The sequence below is a fragment of the Cetorhinus maximus genome, chromosome 31 (assembly GCF_964194155.1).
Source record: "Cetorhinus maximus chromosome 31, sCetMax3.hap1.1, whole genome shotgun sequence".
In the NCBI taxonomy this organism is placed as follows: Eukaryota; Metazoa; Chordata; class Chondrichthyes; order Lamniformes; family Cetorhinidae; genus Cetorhinus; species Cetorhinus maximus.
The window spans coordinates 1,127,248-1,148,512 of record NC_135909.1 but is presented as its reverse complement, the minus strand read 5'-3'; the positions used below and the strand labels follow the sequence as shown (position 1 = coordinate 1,148,512).

The 21,265-nt window shown below is 43.6% G+C and overlaps 2 protein-coding genes across 2 annotated transcripts in view; one reads left to right on the top strand and one right to left on the bottom strand.

The window, feature by feature from the left end:
• Positions 1 to 21,265, bottom strand: part of LOC144670428 (RNA-binding protein 4-like) — a 45,334-nt gene that overhangs the window by 7,883 nt on the left and 16,186 nt on the right. The window contains exon 5 of the transcript XR_013573878.1: positions 19,514 to 19,545. The gene's annotated coding sequence lies outside the window, so the exon portion shown is untranslated. The remainder of the gene's footprint in view (positions 1 to 19,513; positions 19,546 to 21,265) is intronic.
• On the top strand, positions 5,981 to 11,779 carry LOC144670439 (prokineticin receptor 1-like). The gene is made up of 2 exons (XM_078532930.1): positions 5,981 to 6,435; positions 7,961 to 11,779. Exons 1-2 carry the CDS (start codon positions 5,981 to 5,983, stop codon positions 8,652 to 8,654), a joined length of 1,149 nt encoding a protein of 382 aa, XP_078389056.1. The 3' UTR covers positions 8,655 to 11,779.

Genomic DNA, 21,265 nt, shown 5'->3' with positions numbered 1-21,265 from the left:
ATATTGATAGTGGGGGATTCAGCGATGGTAATGCCATTGACTGTCAAGGGGCGATGGTTAGATTTTCTCTTGTTGGAGATGGCCATCGCCTGGCACTTGTGATGCGAATGTTACTTGCCACTTGCCAGCTCAAGCCTGGATAATATCCAAGTCTTGTTGCACTTCGACATGGACTGTTTCAGTTTGAGAAGTCACAAATGGTGCTGAACATTGTGCAATCATCAAACATCCCCACTTTTGACCTAATGATGGAAGGAGAATCATTGAAGAAGCAGCTAAAAATGGCTGGACCTAGGACACTACCCTGAGAAACTCCTGTAGTGATGTCCTGGAACAGAAATGATTGATCTCCAACAACCACAACCATCTTCTTTGTGCTAGGTATGACTCCAACCAGTGGAGAGTGTTCCCCAATTCCCATTGACTCCAGTTTTGCTAGGGCTCCTAGATGCCACAATCAGTCAAACGCTGCCTTGATGTCAAGGGCAGTCACTCTGACCTCATCTCTGGAGTTCAGCTCTTTTGTCCATGTTTCAACCAAGCCTGTAATGAGGTCAGGAGCTGAGTGGCCCTGGCGGAACACAAACTGGGCATCAGTGAGCAGGTTATTGCTAAACAAGTGCTGCTTAATAGCACTGTTGTGACCCCTTCCATCACTTTACTGGTGATTAAGAGATCGATGGGGCAGTAATTGGCCGGGTTGTACTTGTCCTGCTTTTTGCATACAGGACATGCCTGGGCAATTTTCTACATTGCTGGGTAGATGCTAGTGTTGTAGCTGTACTGGAACAGCTTGGCTAGGGGTGCACAAATTGCCAGAATATTGTCAGGGCCCATAGCCTTTGCAGTATCCAGATTCTTCAGCCATGTCTTGATATCATGTGGAGTGAATCGAATTGGCTGAAGACTGGCATCTGAGATGCTGGGGCCTCCAGAGGAGGCCGAGATGGATCATCCACAATTGCAGCAAGACATGTTTATTTCTGTACTCAAATCCCCTTGTGATGAAGGCCAACGTACCATTTGCCTTCCTAACTGCTTGCTGCATCTGAATGCTAGCTTTTAGTGACTCATGAACAAGGACAACCAGGCCCCTTTGGACATCAACTCTTCCCAACCTCTGATGTTTCAAGGAGGGTTACTGAGAGTTGCACAAAGGCATACTTCAACCAAAATACACACGCTTAATCAATTAAGGCAATGAGGCCGATGATGTTGTGGACAGTGGAAAGCAGGACATACCATGGTCTTGCTCTACTTCCTGTGGCTAAATTTTTTAAGTTAATGACAAATTTAGTCATTTGGCTGAGGACGGGGAGCCAGAGGAAGACAAGGGTGATAGACAAATGGGATTTTAATAGGATAAGGTGACAATGTTGTCAATGAGTGGATCCTGTATGTATGGAGGAGTTCAGGAGGGTGACTAGAAAGAAAAATTAAACCTGATGGGTAATAGCAAGAAGAGGGATGAGGTAGGGATGGCAGCATGCAGAGGGGGCAATAGGCAGTCAGAAAATTAGCTCAGAGTCGAATCAGCAACCAAGCATCAGGCATACTGAGCAGGGCACAAACGAGTACAAGGGAAAGCTAGAAAATCCCTGCTTTTCTTGAAGATAAACAAGCCATTGAGTCCCAGGTTAGAACTCAAATAATTCAGCTGTGACCAATGAGTTCTGGAGCCTCTGAATTCTCTTTAGGATCGGCCAGGTATCTGACAGACAAAGGACATCGCCATGTTTAAGAGGTTCTGAACCAAAACTACTGAGGAATCTATACCTTTAGGCTGCTGTTAGTCTATAATGGAGTGCACAATCTTGCTGCATTGGGAAACACACCACTTACGCTCAAATCCAGAGACAGCCTGAACATAGCTAAACCAAAGCCAAGGACTCGCAGGATGGCGAACCAGCTTGTTGGAGTCACGTGGAGCCAAGAGCAAAGGATCCCAGCCCCTATTGACAGTTCTGTCCCATCAGTAAGGCAGGATACTCAAATCACAGTCACACCACCCTGCCAATTCTTCTGTCCCTGATCTCTTTCTTACCTATTATTTTCTTGATACTGCTATGGTCAGTGTTTCTCTAAACAGCTCTTGTTCCTCTCAAGTTCCAGATACCCCTGTCTTGCGCACACACTTTCCATTCTCCAACCTCTGTTGAAATCTGTGCTTTCATTCTGTGGAAATCTTTTTCTCTCCCAATCATTCTTTCCTTCTACATTTTGCAGGGTTTTAAAACCCAGGCTTGGCATCACTCCTTCATTTACTCCATTCTCTCTTCTATTTTCAGCTGTGCTAACGTCCTGCACCTTTCATTTAGGGTTCTCATTCCTTTGCATGAAGGCAGGGGCCCTTTAAGAAGTTGAGTATCAGCAGGAAGCCATCAGGAATAATTGATGAGTTGCACATTTCTGACATACTGTTAAATTACACGAAGACCTTTGTGTAGTTCCTCAGGGAAAAGAAAGAACCTTTTAGTTGCTAAGCATCTTAACCTTGGAAACCACCTCCCTCCCCCCATCCTAGGGAACTGCCTCAGTTTACTGGTCTCAAAATCCTCACGATCATGATGATACCATGGGACAATAGCTATCTGGGTTATCTTTAATTCAGTCTGATTAAAAATGGGACTTCTCCTTTAAGATGACATTCTGGTTGGTGAATCTGCTCCTCCTCAAGAAGAGAACTAGGCAGTCAGACCAGCTGCGCATCAGTGAGTGAGTGAGCTACAAAACCAGCCACACAAACAAAATCTTAAGAGGCAGGGAGAGGAGAGCATTCCGTCAGGATAGCTCCAGAGAAACATATAATTTTATTTCAGAAATCTAAAATTCCAATGAACAAGAAAGGATTAGCAACGTAGTGGGGAATTTTTTCAGACATTTACCCTCCCACCATCAGAGAAATTTTATAACAAAGGACAGCATCGGTGTATCAACTCGGCATCCAGCCCTTGGAGGAGAAACGAGACTGCAAGGCACGCTTCTGGGCTAATCAGAAGCAATGGGACATTAAACTTGCTCGTTATAGAGAAATTGTAGGAGGAAGAGATAAACCTGCTCCATTCTCTGCTGCTGATTTATGGAGACTTAACATACGGTCAATTTTAGCCTACTGGCGTGAGTATAAAAACAATCAAGTGATCAAAGACAGAAAACCATTCAAGTTGCCTTCCAGTAATTGAATTCTGTTACCTAGTGTTTGGTGTGTCCAATCAACTGACCTGAGTCTAGCCTTTTCTAACATTTAGGACAAAGATTTTTTTCTTGTTACTTCGAACATCTGAAAATATTAAGCTTACAACTTCATCCAGGTAAGAAAGATTTCCTAATTCAGTTGCTTGTTTCAAGAGACTTTTTAAACTGAGCTGTAAAAAAAAAACACGTTTACTTGATTCATTACAAATGACCTACCAAAAGTATACAAGTCATGAAGGTTTCGGAGAGCTTTATATGATTCGGTGGTGTTGGAGGGACTTGGTTTGGGGAAAATGGATGAGTTCCTGCCCCCAGTAACTAGTTTGCAATTATGGTGGGAGCTGGTCTGACCTATCCTTTCCCAAGGTGAAGGAATGGAGGATATTTCTGGTAGCACAGCTATCTCTAACCAGGGGTCAAATCAGGACCTTCTTCCTCCATGTGATGTAGTGACATACCAGGTGGATTTACACACCAAAGAACCACTGCTTATTTAAAGGTCCCAACAGCACCAGCACCTGTGGAACTTTACCTGAGCATGGGTGAGTGCCTTCAGGAAGAGGGGGAGCAAAAGTCTTAGCAGTAAATTAATTTTAACTGTTCAAAAATCAGAAAGGGTTTCGATAGTATGGATAGAGAGAAACTCATTCCACTGGCAAGAGAATCAGATACCACAGATGTAAGATAATTGGCAAAATGCTGGGGAGGAGATGAGAATTAAAAAAAAAAATCAGGCAGTGAGTTGTTTTGCAGTGATCTGGAATGCGCTGCCTGAAAAGGTGTGGAAGCAGGTTCAATAGTAGCTTTTAAAAGGGAATTGGACACACAGTTAAAAAGGAAAAAATGCTCAGGGCCATGGGGAAAGTGTTAGGGGAGGATGGGGACTACTGGATAGCAGTTTCAAAGTGTTAGCACAGGCATGAACGGCTGAATGATCTCCTTCAATGTTCAATGATTCTATAAATTCAAAACCATATCACACAAGGACTGCACTTTTCAGGACTTTAAAAGAATAAGTATAAGATGGAGTGTGTGGGTAAATAGGCTTTCCCAGGAGACTGATAAGACATGTCTGCCGGTTTACCTGTGGAGATGAGCAGCCTGTGGGCCACTAATGGGAGTAATAACAAGTTCAGCAATTAATCCAGTAAAAATCCTCTCAAGCTCTAGTACAAACACTGTCTATTCAGTGATAACAGAAATTGATAGCAGAAATTTCTATTCAACCGAGTTTTGTGGTGTTGACAGAAATTAACAATTTCTGTTAGTCAATGTTACTTAATGAAATAATTTAGAAGGCACTTAATGTACAGGTCCCAGATTATCCTAGTTTTTTTGTGGGGTGGTGGTGGTGAGAGTGAGAGGATGGGTATAGTTATCACCTGGTGGAGCAGTGCCACAGTGAGCGGGTGAGTGCAGATGTCCCCATTGGGGAACAGGGACAGAGACAGAGTGAGTGCAGATTCGAGTTTTGCACAGCTAACTAATGCCACTTGGGCAGGCACCAGGCTGTGCCTTTTTCCCACAGGGTGGCAAAAAACTTTAGAAGGGCAAGATACCCATCTGTCCCATACCACTCCGCGACCTGGGGGCATTTGCCAGAAATCCAGGGAGGCCCACTTTCTGGGCTGACAGGTGCTTTGGTTGGGGGGTGGGGGGGGAGAGAGAGAGAGGGGTGGTAGTGAAGGAGGGAGTCAAATGGACAGCAAATTATAAAAAGAGAACACAGCAAAAAGGGGAGCTTAGTTAGAAAAAACCCACCAGGAAAGTACTTCCCCAGAGGTCACAAAAGCATTTTCAGTATAGAATCCTCTGCTGGGCAATACAAGCTCAGATGTGCTGTTTATGCTTTCATTTACTCGTAGCTGGGGTACAAGCCATCAGGCTGTGTCAAAATGCCCACTGATCGAGGTAATGAGTAACTGTGGCTATTCAGCTGTGTGCAGCTTCACACTCCTCAACAAAAGCCAATACTTGCATGCTCCCAGGTGGGCGCAAAGACTAATTCTCCCTCACAAGCACAACTGTTAGCACTTGTAGCACTGGCCTTGCCACGATCCACATACTCAACACATGGCACAGTTCAAACCTGGGGAACATTTCTGGTCTGTGTGGCTCAATGAAACCATCAGAACAATTCCAGTTTTAGCATGGGTCACTGAATATTGGTCAGAAGCGGGGGTGGGAGTTGAGGTGGGGGAGGTGTGGAAAGAGACTTTGAGGGCAGAAGGGACTGAGTCAACAAGTAGAATCTCAGAATGGTTACAGCACAGGAAGCCATTCGGCCCTTCATGTCTGCACTGGCTCTCTGAAGAGGCAATTTACCCCAGTGCTACTCCCCAGCCTTCTCCCTGTAGCCCTCCACAATCTTCCTTTTCAGATAATAAGCTGATAGATATCTTTTTTTCCCCTCTCTAGCCAAGCAAAGGCTGAGGAAATGACATCTCGCCAACACCACCCTGGACAGAGGGCAGTAAATTCATGGCAGACCAGGACTGAATCTGTTCTTTGATCTGACTCAAAGCCCAGAGGCACCGGGAAGCTTCAGCATCATATTTTAGCAGTCTTTCACAACAACACAGAAAACACTGCAATTTTCTACAAGTTAAGTACCTTGCAAACTTTAAAACAAAGCCTATCTTCATCCAGACAGAACATTTACACAAGAGTTCTTCCATTCAAAAATTTCATCCTGCAGAAATATTGATAAGCTCTTGCCAGAAGAGAAAATTCCACCAAACCCGGAAGATTGCAGGATTTTGGTGAAAATTGTAAAGATTCAGTCATGACAGATCACTGTGCCAACTTGTCACAATACGGTGACTTGAGTTTGATTGATGTTGGCTCCTTTTGGAACCAGAGTTGTGAGTATGAACAATACATGACATCTCCTGATATCAGAGGACAGGAGACTGCTGACAAAACCTTCTACCAAGCCAGGGTTGTGATTGGTGTGGCCCTTGTCTGCATCATGCTGGTCTGCGGTATCGGCAATTTCCTCTTCATTGTGACCCTGGCCAGATACAAGAACCTGAGGAACATCACCAATCTTCTCATAGTCAACCTGGCCATCTCAGATTTCATTGTGGCCATTGTGTGCTGCCCCTTTGAGATGGACTATTATGTTGTCAGAGAGCTGTCCTGGAGCTTTGGACATGTTCTGTGCTCCTCCGTCAACTACCTCAGAACCGTGTCCCTCTACGTCTCCACCAACGCATTGTTAGCTATAGCTGTTGACAGGTGAGAACTTCTCATTTGTTATGCTCTGGGCCCTTCTGCACGCTGTTAAAATTAATCTTTGGCCAACAATCTGAACTCTGTTTCCCAGCCATCAATTCCATCTCCTCTCCGGCCACTACTCTGCATGAGGCTGAACCAGACTGTTTGCAACCTTGCGTCTTATCTGACCCGGAGCTGAGTTTCCAAACACAAATCTTCTCCATCACCAACATCGCCTCCTTCCACCCCTATAGTATCACCCGTCCTCACCCCTGCCTCAGCTCATCTGCTGCTGAAACCACTATCTAGTGTTACCTCTAGCCTTGACCATCCCAAAGCTCTCCTGGCTGGCCTCCCATCTTCTACCCTCCTTAAACCTGACATCATCCAAAACTCTGTTGTCCCTTGTCCTAACTCACACCAAATCCCCACCACCTATGACACTGGCTTCCAGACCAGCAATGCCACAAATTTTAAATTCTCATCCTTGTGTTCAAATCCATGGTCTTGTTGCTCCTTATCTCTGTAATCTACTTCAGCCCTACAATCCTCAGAGATCTCTACTCCAAATTCAGCCTCTTATACATCCCTGATACCCTTTACTCCACCAATGGTGGCTCTAAGCTCCCTCCATAAACCAGCTTGCCCCCTTTCTCTCCTCCTTTTAAGATGCTTCTTTAAAACAATTTGAGCAATCGTTTAGTCACCTGTCCTAATATTTCCCGAGGTGGCTCGGTGTGAATCTCTGTCTGATTATGCTCCCATGACGTGCCTTGAAATAACTTTAAAGGCACACCTACTTTAAAGGCGTTATATAAATGTTTTTTATTATTGTTTAAATAATACTTATAAAGTCATAACTTTTTTTGGGGAAGTGTGATTTTTTGCCATCACCTGCAACTCCTGCCCTTTTTGTCTTCCTTCATGTGTGAGCTAGTGCTGACTATGAACAACTACCAATTGACTTGGTTTCAATCCAAAGGCTGTCTCACCTGCCTTCCTCAGTCTGCATGGAGTTACCTGAGTCCTGCCAGGGCAGTGACCATGATGTTAGGAGACTTCTGCACCTCCTGGGTTAGGGATGGGGAGGCCGGGCGGGGGGGGATCATTAACTAGGATTCTTACTGCTGATCACTATTCAATTAACTTGCTTTGAAAGTAGGTGTAGGTGAACATCAGGTGAGGAATGGATCACCTCTGCTGTGACAGCCCATGGTAAATTAGCATGTTAGTCAATAGTTGAGGCTCATACGTGAAGAGAGGTCATTTGGATGAGGTCACGGTGAATTGAAGTGCCCCTGAATTCTGTACCTCAGTAAATATGAGCGCTGTCAGGAAAAGCAAGAGAGCAAAATCAGACAGGATGGGTAATTAAAACATTAAAAGAATTATTATAAGATTTGACATAATTTTCTTTTTGGTAACGATCAAACTGGGTTAGAAGTTCACTCAAGTCATTGCATCTTTTGGACTAACCCAAATCTTCCACTTACTAGACTCTCCCACTTTACCTGTTATCTTTGTTTTTCTGCTATACGTATTGCAGGTATTTGGTCATCGTGCACCCATTGAAACCTCGCATGAAATTTCAGACAGTGTACTGCGTTCTGACTGCTGTCTGGTTAGTCTCCCTGCTCATCTCCATCCCCTCAGCCTACTTTACCACAGAAACAACCTTCGACGCTTTTCCAGGCAGCAATGGGAAAATATTCTGTGGGCAGATCTGGCCAGCAGACAAGGAACTCCTCTACAAATCCTATTTCTTGTTCCTCTTCATCCTGGAGTTTGTGGCACCTGTAATGACCATGTCCCTGTGCTACGTGCAGATCTGCAGGGAGCTGTGGTTCAAAAGCATGCCAGGTGTGCAAACCAGCCAAATCAAGAAGCGGCTTCGAGCACGGAGGAAGACAGTCCTGGTCCTTATGGGTATATTGACCGCATACATCCTTTGCTGGGCTCCCTATTACGGATACGCCATCGTCCGAGACTTCTTCCCAAATGTGCTCTTGAGAGAAAGGCACTCCATCACAGTGTACTACATTGTAGAATGCATAGCGGTGAGCAACAGCATGATAAATACGCTCTTTTTCGTCACTGTGAAGAACAACACTTTCAAGTACGTGAGGAGGATTCTCCTTCAGCACTGGAGGGCTACCTACACACCGGACAAAAGCACCGTTGTGCAAGAGTGCCGAACCTCAGTGCTGCCGGTGTCTGAGTTGCTGCTTCGACAGCAATAGCCAACATGGGTTGAGAATTAGGGTAACACTTGTTACGGCCACAGCAACATTAAACAGTGATTTTACTTATATACTGATGGGACAGCCAGCCCTGGTTACGAGTATTTATGTTGTGGGTGGCTGTAAACTCAGCAGTGAAACAAAGCAAAACATTGGTTTCCTGACATAACTACTGTAGAGGCCTTTGGTGGATGTGAGGGATGGGGAGAAGACAAGTTAAGGTGCCCAAGCAGTTTTGCCATAAATTAGCAAAGCCTCACCCCAGGAGCCAGGTTGGTGCTAAAGTCCCAGGTCCTGATTCCAAGGAAATGTTGAGAATGCAAAATTTCCTCAGGCTCCCCAGTTCTCCATCCTATCGACTTTTAAAACTCATGCTCAGCAGATATCTCATTGCTATGTCCTGATATAACCTTAGTCTTTACAACTCTACATCGTTCGTGGGCTTCATCAGGGTTTGCTCGATAACAACACAAACTTTTGATGTCAATGGAGCCAAACTCATTGCTAACCCAGAACTGATTGACGCATTGAGCTCTACCAATGCTTCGCCCATTTTAGATCAAATATGAGGCTTGTGATTAGCTGCACTGACAGCCAATCAGAATAGCTCCCAAATCACTGGATGACTCAGTGAGTCACTCAGTGCCTGAAGTGTGCTGTTATTTTATCTCAATCAGGTGCTATTGGGTCAAGAGAAGGGAAGGAGAAAAGATGATTAGCAAAAGCTCCTTGATTTCCATCTGGTGACCTATGTTGGAAAGTGAGAGTTAGGGCAGGATTAGGTTTGGGTGTGGTGTAATGCAGAATCTGGTAGTATACCATGCCCTCACTGTGTCTAGGATCACATGGAGTGAGATAACAGGTCAGCTAATGCTATGGAACCACATCTCAAAATCACAGCCTTCCGCAGCAAAGGGGAGCAGAGGAAAGATGCAAGGTCTCTGATGTTGATGACTTGAGCCTCAGTGAGTGATTGGAACAGGCAGTGCTCACAATGTCTGGGCTGGCACTGCAAACATCCAGGTGTTAGTTACCATTCTTGCCCTCAAGGGAAGATTGGATGGTCTTAAGATGGGAGTGCAGTTTGGGGCAACAATAATACAAAAGGCAAGCATCAGTCATGAATTTGATTCTGGTGAGGTTTGGGAAAGGCATTGGTGTGTAAATGAGCAAGTCTGAGTGTTTCAATAACCAGTGTCTATTCTAATAACCTTAGCTCAGTCGGTGGCATGAAGATATTAATGTATATAATGTTATTGGAAATTACTTTTAAATTGGACTTGTAGGGGGTGTGTGTGTGTGTGTGTGGCTTAATTGGATTAAAGCTAGATAGCCTGGCTGCTTTGATGTATAGTCGTTTTGAGATGTTAATTGGGTGATCAGTAAGGTAAAGAGTACATTTGCATTTTTTGAATAAACAATTCAAAAGAAGGGAGTAAAACCTTGCACCTAGCTAGGAGACACCAAGCAATATATTACTAATAAAATTGGTGCTATGAAAGGGGTTTTCTTGTTAAAAGAAGTGGAGTTCAAAGACCTAGTGATACAATGAAAATTTACATTCAAAGGGAAAGCTACGTATAAACAGAAAAGAGTTTGCATGTGCAGGTCAGAGGCATGTAAGATCTAAAACAAAAACAGAATTACTTGGAAAAACTCAGCAGGTCTGGCAGCATCGGCGGAGAAGAAAAGAGTTGATGTTTCGAGTCCTCATGACCCTTCGGCAGAACTGAGGTCTAACCTCAGATCTAAGCAGCCTGTAAGCCCTACAACTGTCTGTGAAGGAAGCAAATTGAAAGGAACCTCACCTTGAATTAGAGAGATAAAATGTGCTATGCCAGGTGTCTGTTTAAAGTCTAAGGGTTGTTGTTGCCTTGGTGAAGATTTACCTGTGAGTGATTAATTTGAGGATTTGTTTAAAAGTTATTATGGCAGTAATTTGTAGACATGTGTAAATGTTTAAATTTGTTGTTAAATTAATAAATGTTTAATTTAGTTTATATAAAAACCTCTGGAGGCTTGGTGGTTTCATTTCTGAATTCAGAGTTGCACCTCAAACATACCAATTGAAAATATAGGTTATGACAGTTGTTTAAAGTTTCCCTTTGGGATTTTAAATAACTCAGCCTTTACCAACTGCTGTCATAACAGTAGGTTACTTTTGCATTTGAACTTCTACATATAGACAGGGAGGTGGCTATGTGATGTGCTCCTTCTGGCACTGGATTGATGCCTAATATTGAAGACTTCAGTGCTCACAACTCTGGGGGTGCTGCTCCAGTTATGATCATATACAGGGCCAAGTTCCCTAACCACATCCCCAAAATGGGACTCTGACATGGATTAGTCCTTCCTAAACAGGTTTGCTGGTCTCAATGGCTTCAGAATCTGCCCAGGAGCCAAGAGATGGTTATTTTCTTAAATAACCTGCTAAACCGGGCTGTAGTATTCCACGAGTGACATTTTGCTTCAGAGCTCCTTATCCAAAACTGATCTTATGGATAAGGCACATCAATTCTCATACCACCACCAGCTATATGTAATTCCAAGACACATTTATATGTTTGTGTGTTTTGCCCAATTGCACTCCCATCTTAAGACAATCTTCACGTACACGTTCTGAGGCAGGGATCGGGGGATTGGCCAATTTGCTGATCCTACAGTGAAGGGAAGGCTCACTTTTATACAAGTACCATTCCATGACTCTCAGAAACATCTCCAGAACTTATCATGCTGAAGACGTTATGCAACATCCTGAATAAGCATATTTAGTTCAGTTTGAGCTACAACAGGAGAGGGAGAAATGAAGAAACCAGAAAGTATCGATTATGAAATAAGACTGACTATTGGCGTTGAGCAATACTTTGTAAATAGCTTGAAACAGCATCACAGACCATTCCCTTTTCGGGTGTTTTCTGTTGTCATCCAAATTCGGATGACATCCACTTGCTAAAGCTTGTGTCCAAAAAGAGAAACATCTGAGACTCTTAGATTCTGGTTGTGCATAAAGTGAGCTGATTCTTGTTTAGTGTTATAGTGTATCATGTCAATGGTTCTTTATCCAATTGTAGCTGCCCTCTGTAAGTGTTTCTCGTTCCTGCAGTGTCAATGGCGTTGAATAAAATTAATGGAAAGAAAGGTTGTTCCTGGGTTTTTTTTCTTTAGAAGGTTGAATTTCACAGGTCTTTTTTTTTCTCTTCTACCATCTCATCCTACCATCACCTACACCCAAGGGGAGAGTGAAATTGACCACATCATTTTTTTAATTTACTGCCTGGGATGTGCATAATGAACCATCAGCCTGAATTAATTGGCTGAACGTGAATGCTGCTAGAAGATTTGGGGGTGATTATTGCTGCTGGTGAACTCCAACATCACCAGATGTTTCAAACACCAGCTTTTTTTCAGTGTTTTAGGCAGTGGTAATCACACGGAGAACCAGGAGGGGAGAAATAGTGCGCTGAGTTGGGGGGGTGGGGTAGCGAGTTGAGCAAATTGATGTTGCTCAGTAATGTACTGAATGGCAATCTCAAGGATCAAAGCAGATTGCTCAAAAGATTTTTTCCAATTTAATGAGAAAAAACACAGCCACTTTGGCACACTCTCAAGCAGCTGAAGGTTCTCTGAATAATGGCAACTGAAGAGCTGGAATATTTTACAGTGCAGCAAGTCTTTCATCCGCATAACAGATGAAATGATACCTTAATTACAATATAAATTGAAGCTGATTCCGCACAGAGAGGGACTGCAGACTAGGAGGGGAACAAGGAACACTTTCACTTCCCCAATTTCCTCCCCATTTCACTCAAAACCAAGGACGGTTGTCGGTTAAGTTAACGGGCACTGAGGTCGAGAGCAACCATCCATACAGATATCAGCTCCTCACAGGATCCCAGTGGTCTGGACAGCTCAGGTTCATGCCAGGAACTGCACAGCCAGACTATGCCATTTGCTGAATGCTCTTAAGGTTCAGGAGAGAAGTCTGGCCTGCGCACAGTGGAGAAAAACGAAGAAACCTCTGGGCAAAATTTAACCGACCCAATTTCTTCTACCGCTCTCCAAATTGAATTTATTCCACAGGTAGCATCACAGGAGCATTTGCGCATCTCCTGTATTCATCAAGAAACGCCCTGAAGTCTCCCTTGTCACAGGACTCAATGATGGCTGAAATGATTCAATAGCAACTTTCAACGGGAACTGGACAAATATCTGAAGGGGAAAAATTTGCAGGACTATGGGGGAAGAGCAGGGAAGCGAGGGTAAACAAATGGGACTAATTTTATAGCTTTTTCTAAGAACGGGCATAGGCACAACAGGCCAAATGGTCTCCTTCTGTACTCTATGTACGAATCTAAGTTCACCAATGGATTCTGTTGTTTTATGAAGATCTTCCTGACATTTACCATTCCTCACCCACGATCCTGGACAACAAACACCAGCGCTCTATTCAAATGTGGAGTGGATTGCAGCCCAGCCCAATTTTGCCCTTGCCTCAGGTCCACACTTAATAAGTCAGAAGTGGGAACCAGGAAGTGCAGCGTCATCTCAGATCAGCAGCAGACACAACCCAGACTGAGGGTCAATCTAGTTTGATTCAGCTGTTCACTGCCTGAGCTGTCAGAGCTCAGAAGCTGCCTTTTATTTGTTTACACAGGTTTGGATGCTAACTGGGCCAGGCTCTCAACACTTTGCACACAGTGAATGATGCACCTGGCGTGGGTCAGATGTATCATGGTGATTTAATAGACTAAAAACGCCATTATGGCACAAAACACAGAAGCTTCTGCAGTAAATCATCAGCTTTTCGCTAAAGATCAGACTCACTACAAGCCTCAGCAATCTAATAAAAATTCTATCAGCAAATTAGATTGACATACACAGGACTGGGACTTCAAATCTGATCAAAATCGAACCGTGTTTTTCTATCATTAAAATCGAACCGTGTTTTTCTATCATTAAAATCGAACCGTGTTTTTCTATCATTAAAATCGAACCGTGTTTTTCTATCATTAAAATCGAACCGTGTTTTTCTATCATTAAAATCGAACCGTGTTTTTCTATCATTAAATCGAACCGTGTTTTCCTATCATTAAAAATGCACCGTGTTTTTCTACCATTAAAAATGCACCGTGTTTTTCTACCATTAAAATCGAACCGTGCTTTTTCTATCATTAAAAACGCACCGTGTTTTTCTATCATTAAAAACGCACCGTGTTTTTCTATCATTAAAAACGCACCGTGTTTTTCTATCATTAAAAACGCACCGTGTTTTTCTATCATTAAAAACGCACCGTGTTTTTCTATCATTAAAAACGCACCGTGTTTTTCTATCATTAAAAACGCACCGTGTTTTTCTACCATTAAAAACGCACCGTGTTTTTCTACCATTAAAAACGCACCGTTTTTCTACCATTAAAAATGCACCGTGTTTTTCTACCATTAAAAACGCACCGTGTTTTTCTACCATTAAAAACGCACCGTGTTTTTCTACCATTAAAAACGCACCGTGTTTTTCTACCATTAAAAACGCACCGTGTTTTTCTACCATTAAAAACGCACCGTGTTTTTCTACCATTAAAAACGCACCGTGTTTTTCTACCATTAAAAACGCACCGTGTTTTTCTACCATTAAAAACGCACCGTGTTTTTCTACCATTAAAAACGCACCGTGTTTTTCTATCATTAAAAACGCACCGTGTTTTTCTACCATTAAAAACGCACCGTGTTTTTCTACCATTAAAAACGCACCGTGTTTTTCTACCATTAAAAACGCACCGTGTTTTTCTATCATTGTTTTCTCATTTCACTTCTCTCATCATTCCATTTTCCTCCAAAAGGCTTCGCCAGATATTTCTGTCCTACCCTCCCACCCCCAACCCCGTTATCTTGTGAAGTTATTCACTTTGGTCAAAAGAATATAAGAGCTGAATATTTTTTACAAGGTGAGAAACTTGTAAATGCTGATTTTTAAAAAATATTCATTCATGGGATGTGGACGTCGCTGGCTAGGCCAGCAATTTATTGCCCGTCCCTAAGAACTTGGGTGTGCTCAAACAAGGAACGCAAAAAGTTAACATACAGGTACAGCAAGCAGTTAGAAAGGCAAATGGCATGTTGGCCATTATTGCAAGGGTATTGGAGTATTGGAATAAAGAAGTCTTGCTACAGTTGTACAGGATTTTGGTGAGACCACATCTGGAATACTGTGTGCAGTTTTGGTCTCCACATTTAAGAAAATATATACTTGCACTGGAGGCGACACAGCGAAGGTTCACTAAATTGGTCCCTGGGGTGAGGGGGTTGCCCCAGGATGAGAGGCTGAGCAAACCGAGTCTATATTGTCTGGAGTTTAGAAGAATGAAAGGCGATCTCATTGAAACATACAAGATTCTGAAGGGGCTTGATAGGGTAGACACCGGGAGATCGATTCCGCTGGTCGGGAATCTAAAACACGGGGGTACAGTCTCAGGATCAGGGACCAATCATTAGGACTGAGATGAGGAGAAATTTCTCTACTCAAAGGGCTGTGAATCTTTGGAATTCTCTACCCCAGAGGGTTGTGGATTCTCCATCATTGAATACATTTAAGGTTGGGATCGACAGATTTTTGGTCTCTCAGGGAATCAAGGGATTATGGCGAATGGGCAGGGAAGTGAAGTTCAAGCCCAAGGTCAGCCGTGATCGTAATAAATGGCGGAGCAGGCTTGAAAGGCCATATGGTCTACTCCTGCTCCTATTTCTTATGTTTATCCAATATGGGCTTTCCTCACACACAAGTTCAGAGACAGTCTGCTGCATGACTGTGTGTGTGGCAGGAGCAGTGCAAATCATGGAGATTTTCAGTTGGGGGCCACAAGTGATGAGCAGATGAGGAGAAGTTGGAACTTTGGTGCTTTCTCTGCTCTCCAGATCGGGGCAATGAGGTAAACAGTATCTTCACTATACTGCAGTCCTAGTTGGGCTCAGCTAATTCAGCACACATCAACAACTAACCTTCCTGATCGGATAGCGTAGCACCATCAGATCTCACATTTCAAGAGAGAAAAACAAATTGGAGCTAGCTGATCTCAGCTGGGATAACAGCGTGGCTTGAGCCAGGGTAGTAAGGAAACAAGACTAAAGTAAACCCAGCTGATGCAACTACACCTGACCACCATACAGTGAGTTCTGCTCGAAAGTGCATTTAAGATGCATGTTGCGATAGGATCAGGCCCAGTCATGATGGTTCCAACAGTTGAATAGGGTGCTAACATTCATTCTCGTTAATATCCCATACTGCAAATCCCCCTGTGGGTTCACAACATCCACTGCACAGACAACACTACCCCACACTACAACAGTGGCTACATTTCAAAAAGTATTTAATCGGCTGTAAAGTGTTTTGAGAGGTCTGGGTGATTGTTAAAAGCGTTGTATAAATGGAAATCTTTTGCTCTGTGAGCATACCTTCCACCCTAATAACATGAAAGTGAGGGGGAAGGGGTCTTCCACCATTTGCACTCAAGACTTAGCATTACATTCTGGAGCCAGCTATCTCTGCCTTAGTTTGAGAGATTGCTATCATGTGCAAGTGAATCCTAATTAACAAGATAATTATAGGGCTGCCTACAACACACTCTCTTACCTGGACTATTGATCAACACAGTCTGACCACACACAACCACTGCATGTATCGGTTTACACAGAGCCATAGCATCACCTGGTGGCAGAGGCACAAAACGACAAGCAGTGAAATTCCCACATTGCTGCTTTTTGTGGTTTTAACCAGAGTGCAAATTTACAATCAAAACAGAAAATGCTGTCAGCGGGTTGGGTGTGGGGAAGAGGGAGGGAGGTTTAACATTTCAGGTGGGGAGATTTTACAGTTCAATAGCTTATAAAGGAGCCAGAGAAAGGGAAAAGAGAAGACATGAATAAAGGTCTGCAATTAGGAGGATCAAAGATGATTAAGTAACAGAAGTGATGCTGGTGATAGAAAAGGAGGCAATGGCGTTATCATTACTAAATTCTCCACCATCAACATCCTGGGGGGTTACCATTGACCAGAAACTCAAATAGGCCAGCCATATAAATACAGTGGTTACAACAGCAGGTCAGAGGCTGGGAATTCTGTGGCCCATAATTCACCTCCTGACTCTCCAAAGCCTGTCCACTATCTACAAGGCACGAGTCAGGAGTGTGATGGGATATTCTCCACTTGCCTGGATGAGTGCAGCTCCAACAACACTCAAGACCCTCAACACCATCCAGGACAAGTAGCCCATTTGATTGGCACCCCGTCCACCACCTTCAACATTCACTCCCTCCGCCACCAACGCACAGTAGCAGCAGTGTGTACCATCTACAAGCTGCACTGCAGCAAATCGCCAAGGCCCCTTAGACAGCACCTTCCAAGCCCCACAACCTCTACCATTTAAAAGGACAAGGGCAGCAGACACATGGGAACACCACCACCTGGAAGTTCCCCTCCAAGCCACTCACCATCCTGACTTGGAAATATATCTCTGTTCCTCCACTGACACTGGGCCAAAATACTGGAACTCCCTCCCTAACAGCACTGTGGGTGTACCTACACCACACGGACTGCAACAGTTCAAGGCAGTGGCTCACCGCCACCTTCTCAAGGGGCAATTAGGGATGGGCAATAAATGCTGGCCTAGCCAACGACTCCCAAATCCCGTGGAAGAATAAAAAAAACTTAGTGAAATAAAAAGATGTAACTTCAGTTACCTCCACCTTTCCTAAAATATGCTCCTCTATCAGCTGAGAGTTTCCAGCAGTTTCTGATTTTCGTACAAACCTGCATATATGTGACTTCTCATATCTCAAAGCACCTGCAAGAGCATTTTGTGTTTTTGAATAACGCTGACTACTTGGATGCAAACTTGGCTGCAATTCTGCAGCAGGAATAAGACAAACAACCATTTGTTCTGTTTTTGATATCACTGGTTGAAGAGGGAATCTCAGCCAGATCCATGGGAAAACACAGTACTCTTTTAAATAGTTGCTCAGCTGAACAGGCAAGCAGGTGGAACCTGGTTTTTAGTCTCATTTGTAATAATAACCAGCTTTCCTTTCAGAAGCCAATAGATCACACTAACAGGAAGAAGCCATTCAGCTCCTTGAGCCTGTTAGAGCCATAGGAAAGTTACGGTGCAGAAAGAGGCCAGTCATGTCTGCATCATGTCTACTTAATTAGATTGTGGCTGATCTGTGTCTTAACTCTATCAGCCCACTGAGAATCTGTAATCCTTTACACCCTTGGCTGATGTATATTATCCTAAATATCTTTATCCCTTTTGGGAGGGACCGCAAGGCTTGGGAATGCAATATTTTTGACTTGGGACACAGGTGATCAATATTACTTACACCAGTCACACAGAGTTAAATGCACAGCAATAATCCCACTACACTGCTCAAACACCACACACTGACTTCAGCTGTATTTAAAAGCCAGAAGGTAGCAGAAGGTTCCATGTGAAAAAGGTTTTTTAAATCTTTGTCCAATTAAGATGGTCATCTTGAGAATCCCATCCGCAGGGGTTTAGACACGCACACAACTATCACTTTCCCAACCCCACAAACTTTCCTCCTTTATCTTTCAAAGGCAACAACAGCTCTCCTATATTGCTTAATTTTTGCAATCTAGGCATAGGTGGTCAACTGTTCAATCACGGAGAGGCATCACAGCCAAGTTTCACTGCTTCTGCTCTTCGCTGAAGCATGGGGTCCAAAGCCAACAGCAGTCACACACTACAGCCACCCCAGCGAGATCGTCGAATCTGGGATCTTGCTGATTGGTGCGGTGCACCTACAGACTGGATAAGACCGAAGCGCTCAGTGGTTTGTTTTCCACCCCTTCACTCCCGAGGCACCAACTCTCGTTGGGTCCACCTCCACAGGCTCTACTGGGCCTCCTGGCCCTTGCCCAACTCGGCTTTCTCCATGTGAAAACCTGGATGGCAAGCGTCAGTGGGTTGCTCAAGTGTGACGGGGCATTAAAAAGTCGAGTCTAACCCTGCTCTCCCTGACACACACACACACACACACACTTCCAAGAGATGTATAGTTTTCAGGTGTTGGAACTTTGGGTGATTAACTCAGATCTAAAAGGCACAAAATCAGACAGCTTCATCCAAGGACCTTTTAGCTTGTGTGCATCACACAGATGGTGGGAGAGTATAGTTCACTGTGGTGGTTTACAATGCAAGCGAATTCCAAGTTAGTTACACAGCATCAGGCATCACACAGCTCTCAGTATTCACCATAGATAGGTGCAGGAATTTTTAAGACATTAGGTTCTCTTTTCAAGTAGCAATGCCGACACACTCCCTCGCCCCTCCTACCCCATCGGCTCAGCTGCTTAAGAGGTTTGCTGAAATTGATCTCTTGTTTGTGCTAAGATACCTGATCTCAGTTAGAAACGGTGCTCAGGGGACCCTTAAAAATATAGAAATCAGCCTCGGTACCAAGGAGCCCTCTATCTTGATCTAGTGACTCCTGTTGGGAAGTGGTTGCGGATACTGACTTCGGATAGGATCGCAATCAGCTGTTGCTGTCCTCCATTCCACAACTGAATGACCTGTCAACAATCACTCTCTGGTCCCGTGCATTAAGTGCTTTTGGCTAGCAGAGTGGCCAGAGTACCAGGGGAATTTACTGACCTTCCACTCTCGGAGAACCAGGCAAATCAGACACCACAATGCCGCCTTGTACTTTCCTGCAGCTGCTTCAAGAGGGTACCATGTGTAAGCAGCTGAGGATATGTATTTTTTTTAAATTGAAGGCAAGTTCCTCTATTCTGTAATACTTTGATTTAGAACAGTTAACAGGTTTAGCGTAGCTTAATCAAGTCTTACCAGCACTGTTCACTCGAGGCAACCTCGCAGCTCTGAAAATGACAAAAGAGATTTGATAAAGGTGATCCAAATTGTTTGTCCTAATTAAAATTGAAAACAAAACAATATTTAGAAGTTAGGAGTAAAATCGAGGATTCAGGTAGGAGTGTTTTGCACCTAGAGTCACACACATTAGGAATGAGCTACTGGGGAAGAGTCAATAAAACACTTCATAGGTTGAGGAGTTTCTGGAGATAAAGGGACAGAGGGAAAATAGGCAACATCTTTTGGATCCAGATAGTGGGGCCAATTGGTTAATTCATCACGCACAGCTACCAACCTGTCCACACAAACATATTTTCTAGCAAGTTTGCCATACGGCAATCAAGAGCCCTGACTGATGTTTAACCTCTGCTCTAGTTCAGCTGTCTGAAAGCCAACTGTTATAAACTAATCATTACCCCAGCCGAGATTAATCAGATCGATAGATTGAGCATTGAAGTCTGGTCTGCTTGGCTCAGTGTCACATCACAAGTTGCAGCTTCCCACATTGGCATCACAGCAGCTTTCAGAAGGGGTTTTTCTAACAACACTAAACTACCCGAGTGGCTGTCTTTACCCTCCATCATTTATCCCAGGAAACCTGATCAGATGGCCTCGTCCTACACGTCAGTAAAGGAAGCCCTGCCCCACACAGTGAGGTGATGAGGAAGAACCATCTCACCAGAGGGTTGCCTTTAAGTGCCTTGAGTTTTACTTTTGATCAATCTTTTTAGCATGGAAGTGCATATTGAAAATATTGTTGAGATGCAGAAAGGAAATCGCAACTCCATTACCAAAATGCAAAACTAGAAATCGGACCCAGAAACAGGTTTTAATATCAACAGACCTGGCAAAATTCCCCAGATAAACATTCAGAAATAACAAGGCAAATTTCAAGTTGATAAGTCAACAATACTCCAATTCTTTCGGTTTACTCTAGCTATCTGCCATCTCCAATGTAATCAGTGCTTGGTGCAGATTTCCAATCACGCACATAGGCTGAAGAGATCTCATGCCCGCATCAGAGGAATCGGAAAGTTAAAATAGGGTAAAATTAAGGCATAGATTGACACAGCATTAGTGATTAAGCACTCAAGAACCATGATAAAACACTGCCCCAATGTGCCAATCTCGAAACAATGCACCGTCATACAGAAATCTCTCAAGTTCCGCTTTCCAAACCAGCTATCCTTGTGCTAACGGTGTCAATTTTTTGGTGAGCAAGAAACAAGTCACGACTATTCCCAAACGTCTTTCACTGAGAAACTTTACAACTAGCAGGGCAAGAACCACCAACACTCATTCATTGTCTACCTAAACAGTGGCTGATCCTTCAGCATGAATACATTCAACTTTAAAAGCTGACAGCAAAAGTTGACGCACGAGGTCTTGGCTCAGAGAGAAACAGGAGAAGCGGTTTTAAAATAACAGATACTCCGAGGAGTCAAACATCAGTCACTTGGGGGTCAACTCCGGCAGCTGGTTGTTCAGCAAGATCGCATTCAACTTAAAAACAATCCAACATTTGAAAGCACAAAAAAAAGGTAATGCAAAAAGGCCATTAGTAATGGATAATTTTCAGAAATTGGCCAAACTGTGCCTCCCATCACTCTACAGAACTGTAAATAATACCTACAGGTTGGAGCCATCGTGTCTGAATGTGCCCCCACATTCCTTGGAAATGCTAATCCCAGAGGACATTTTGATTAGAGCAAAACTTGATGCAGGATC

Coding starts and splice junctions, on each gene's coding strand:
- LOC144670439 (XM_078532930.1), top strand. CDS start 5,981: ATGACAGATCACTGTGCCAACTTGTCACAATACGGTGACTTGAGTTTG. Junction 6,436..7,960: donor TTAGCTATAGCTGTTGACAG/GTGAGAACTTCT, acceptor TACGTATTGCAG/GTATTTGGTCATCGTGCACC.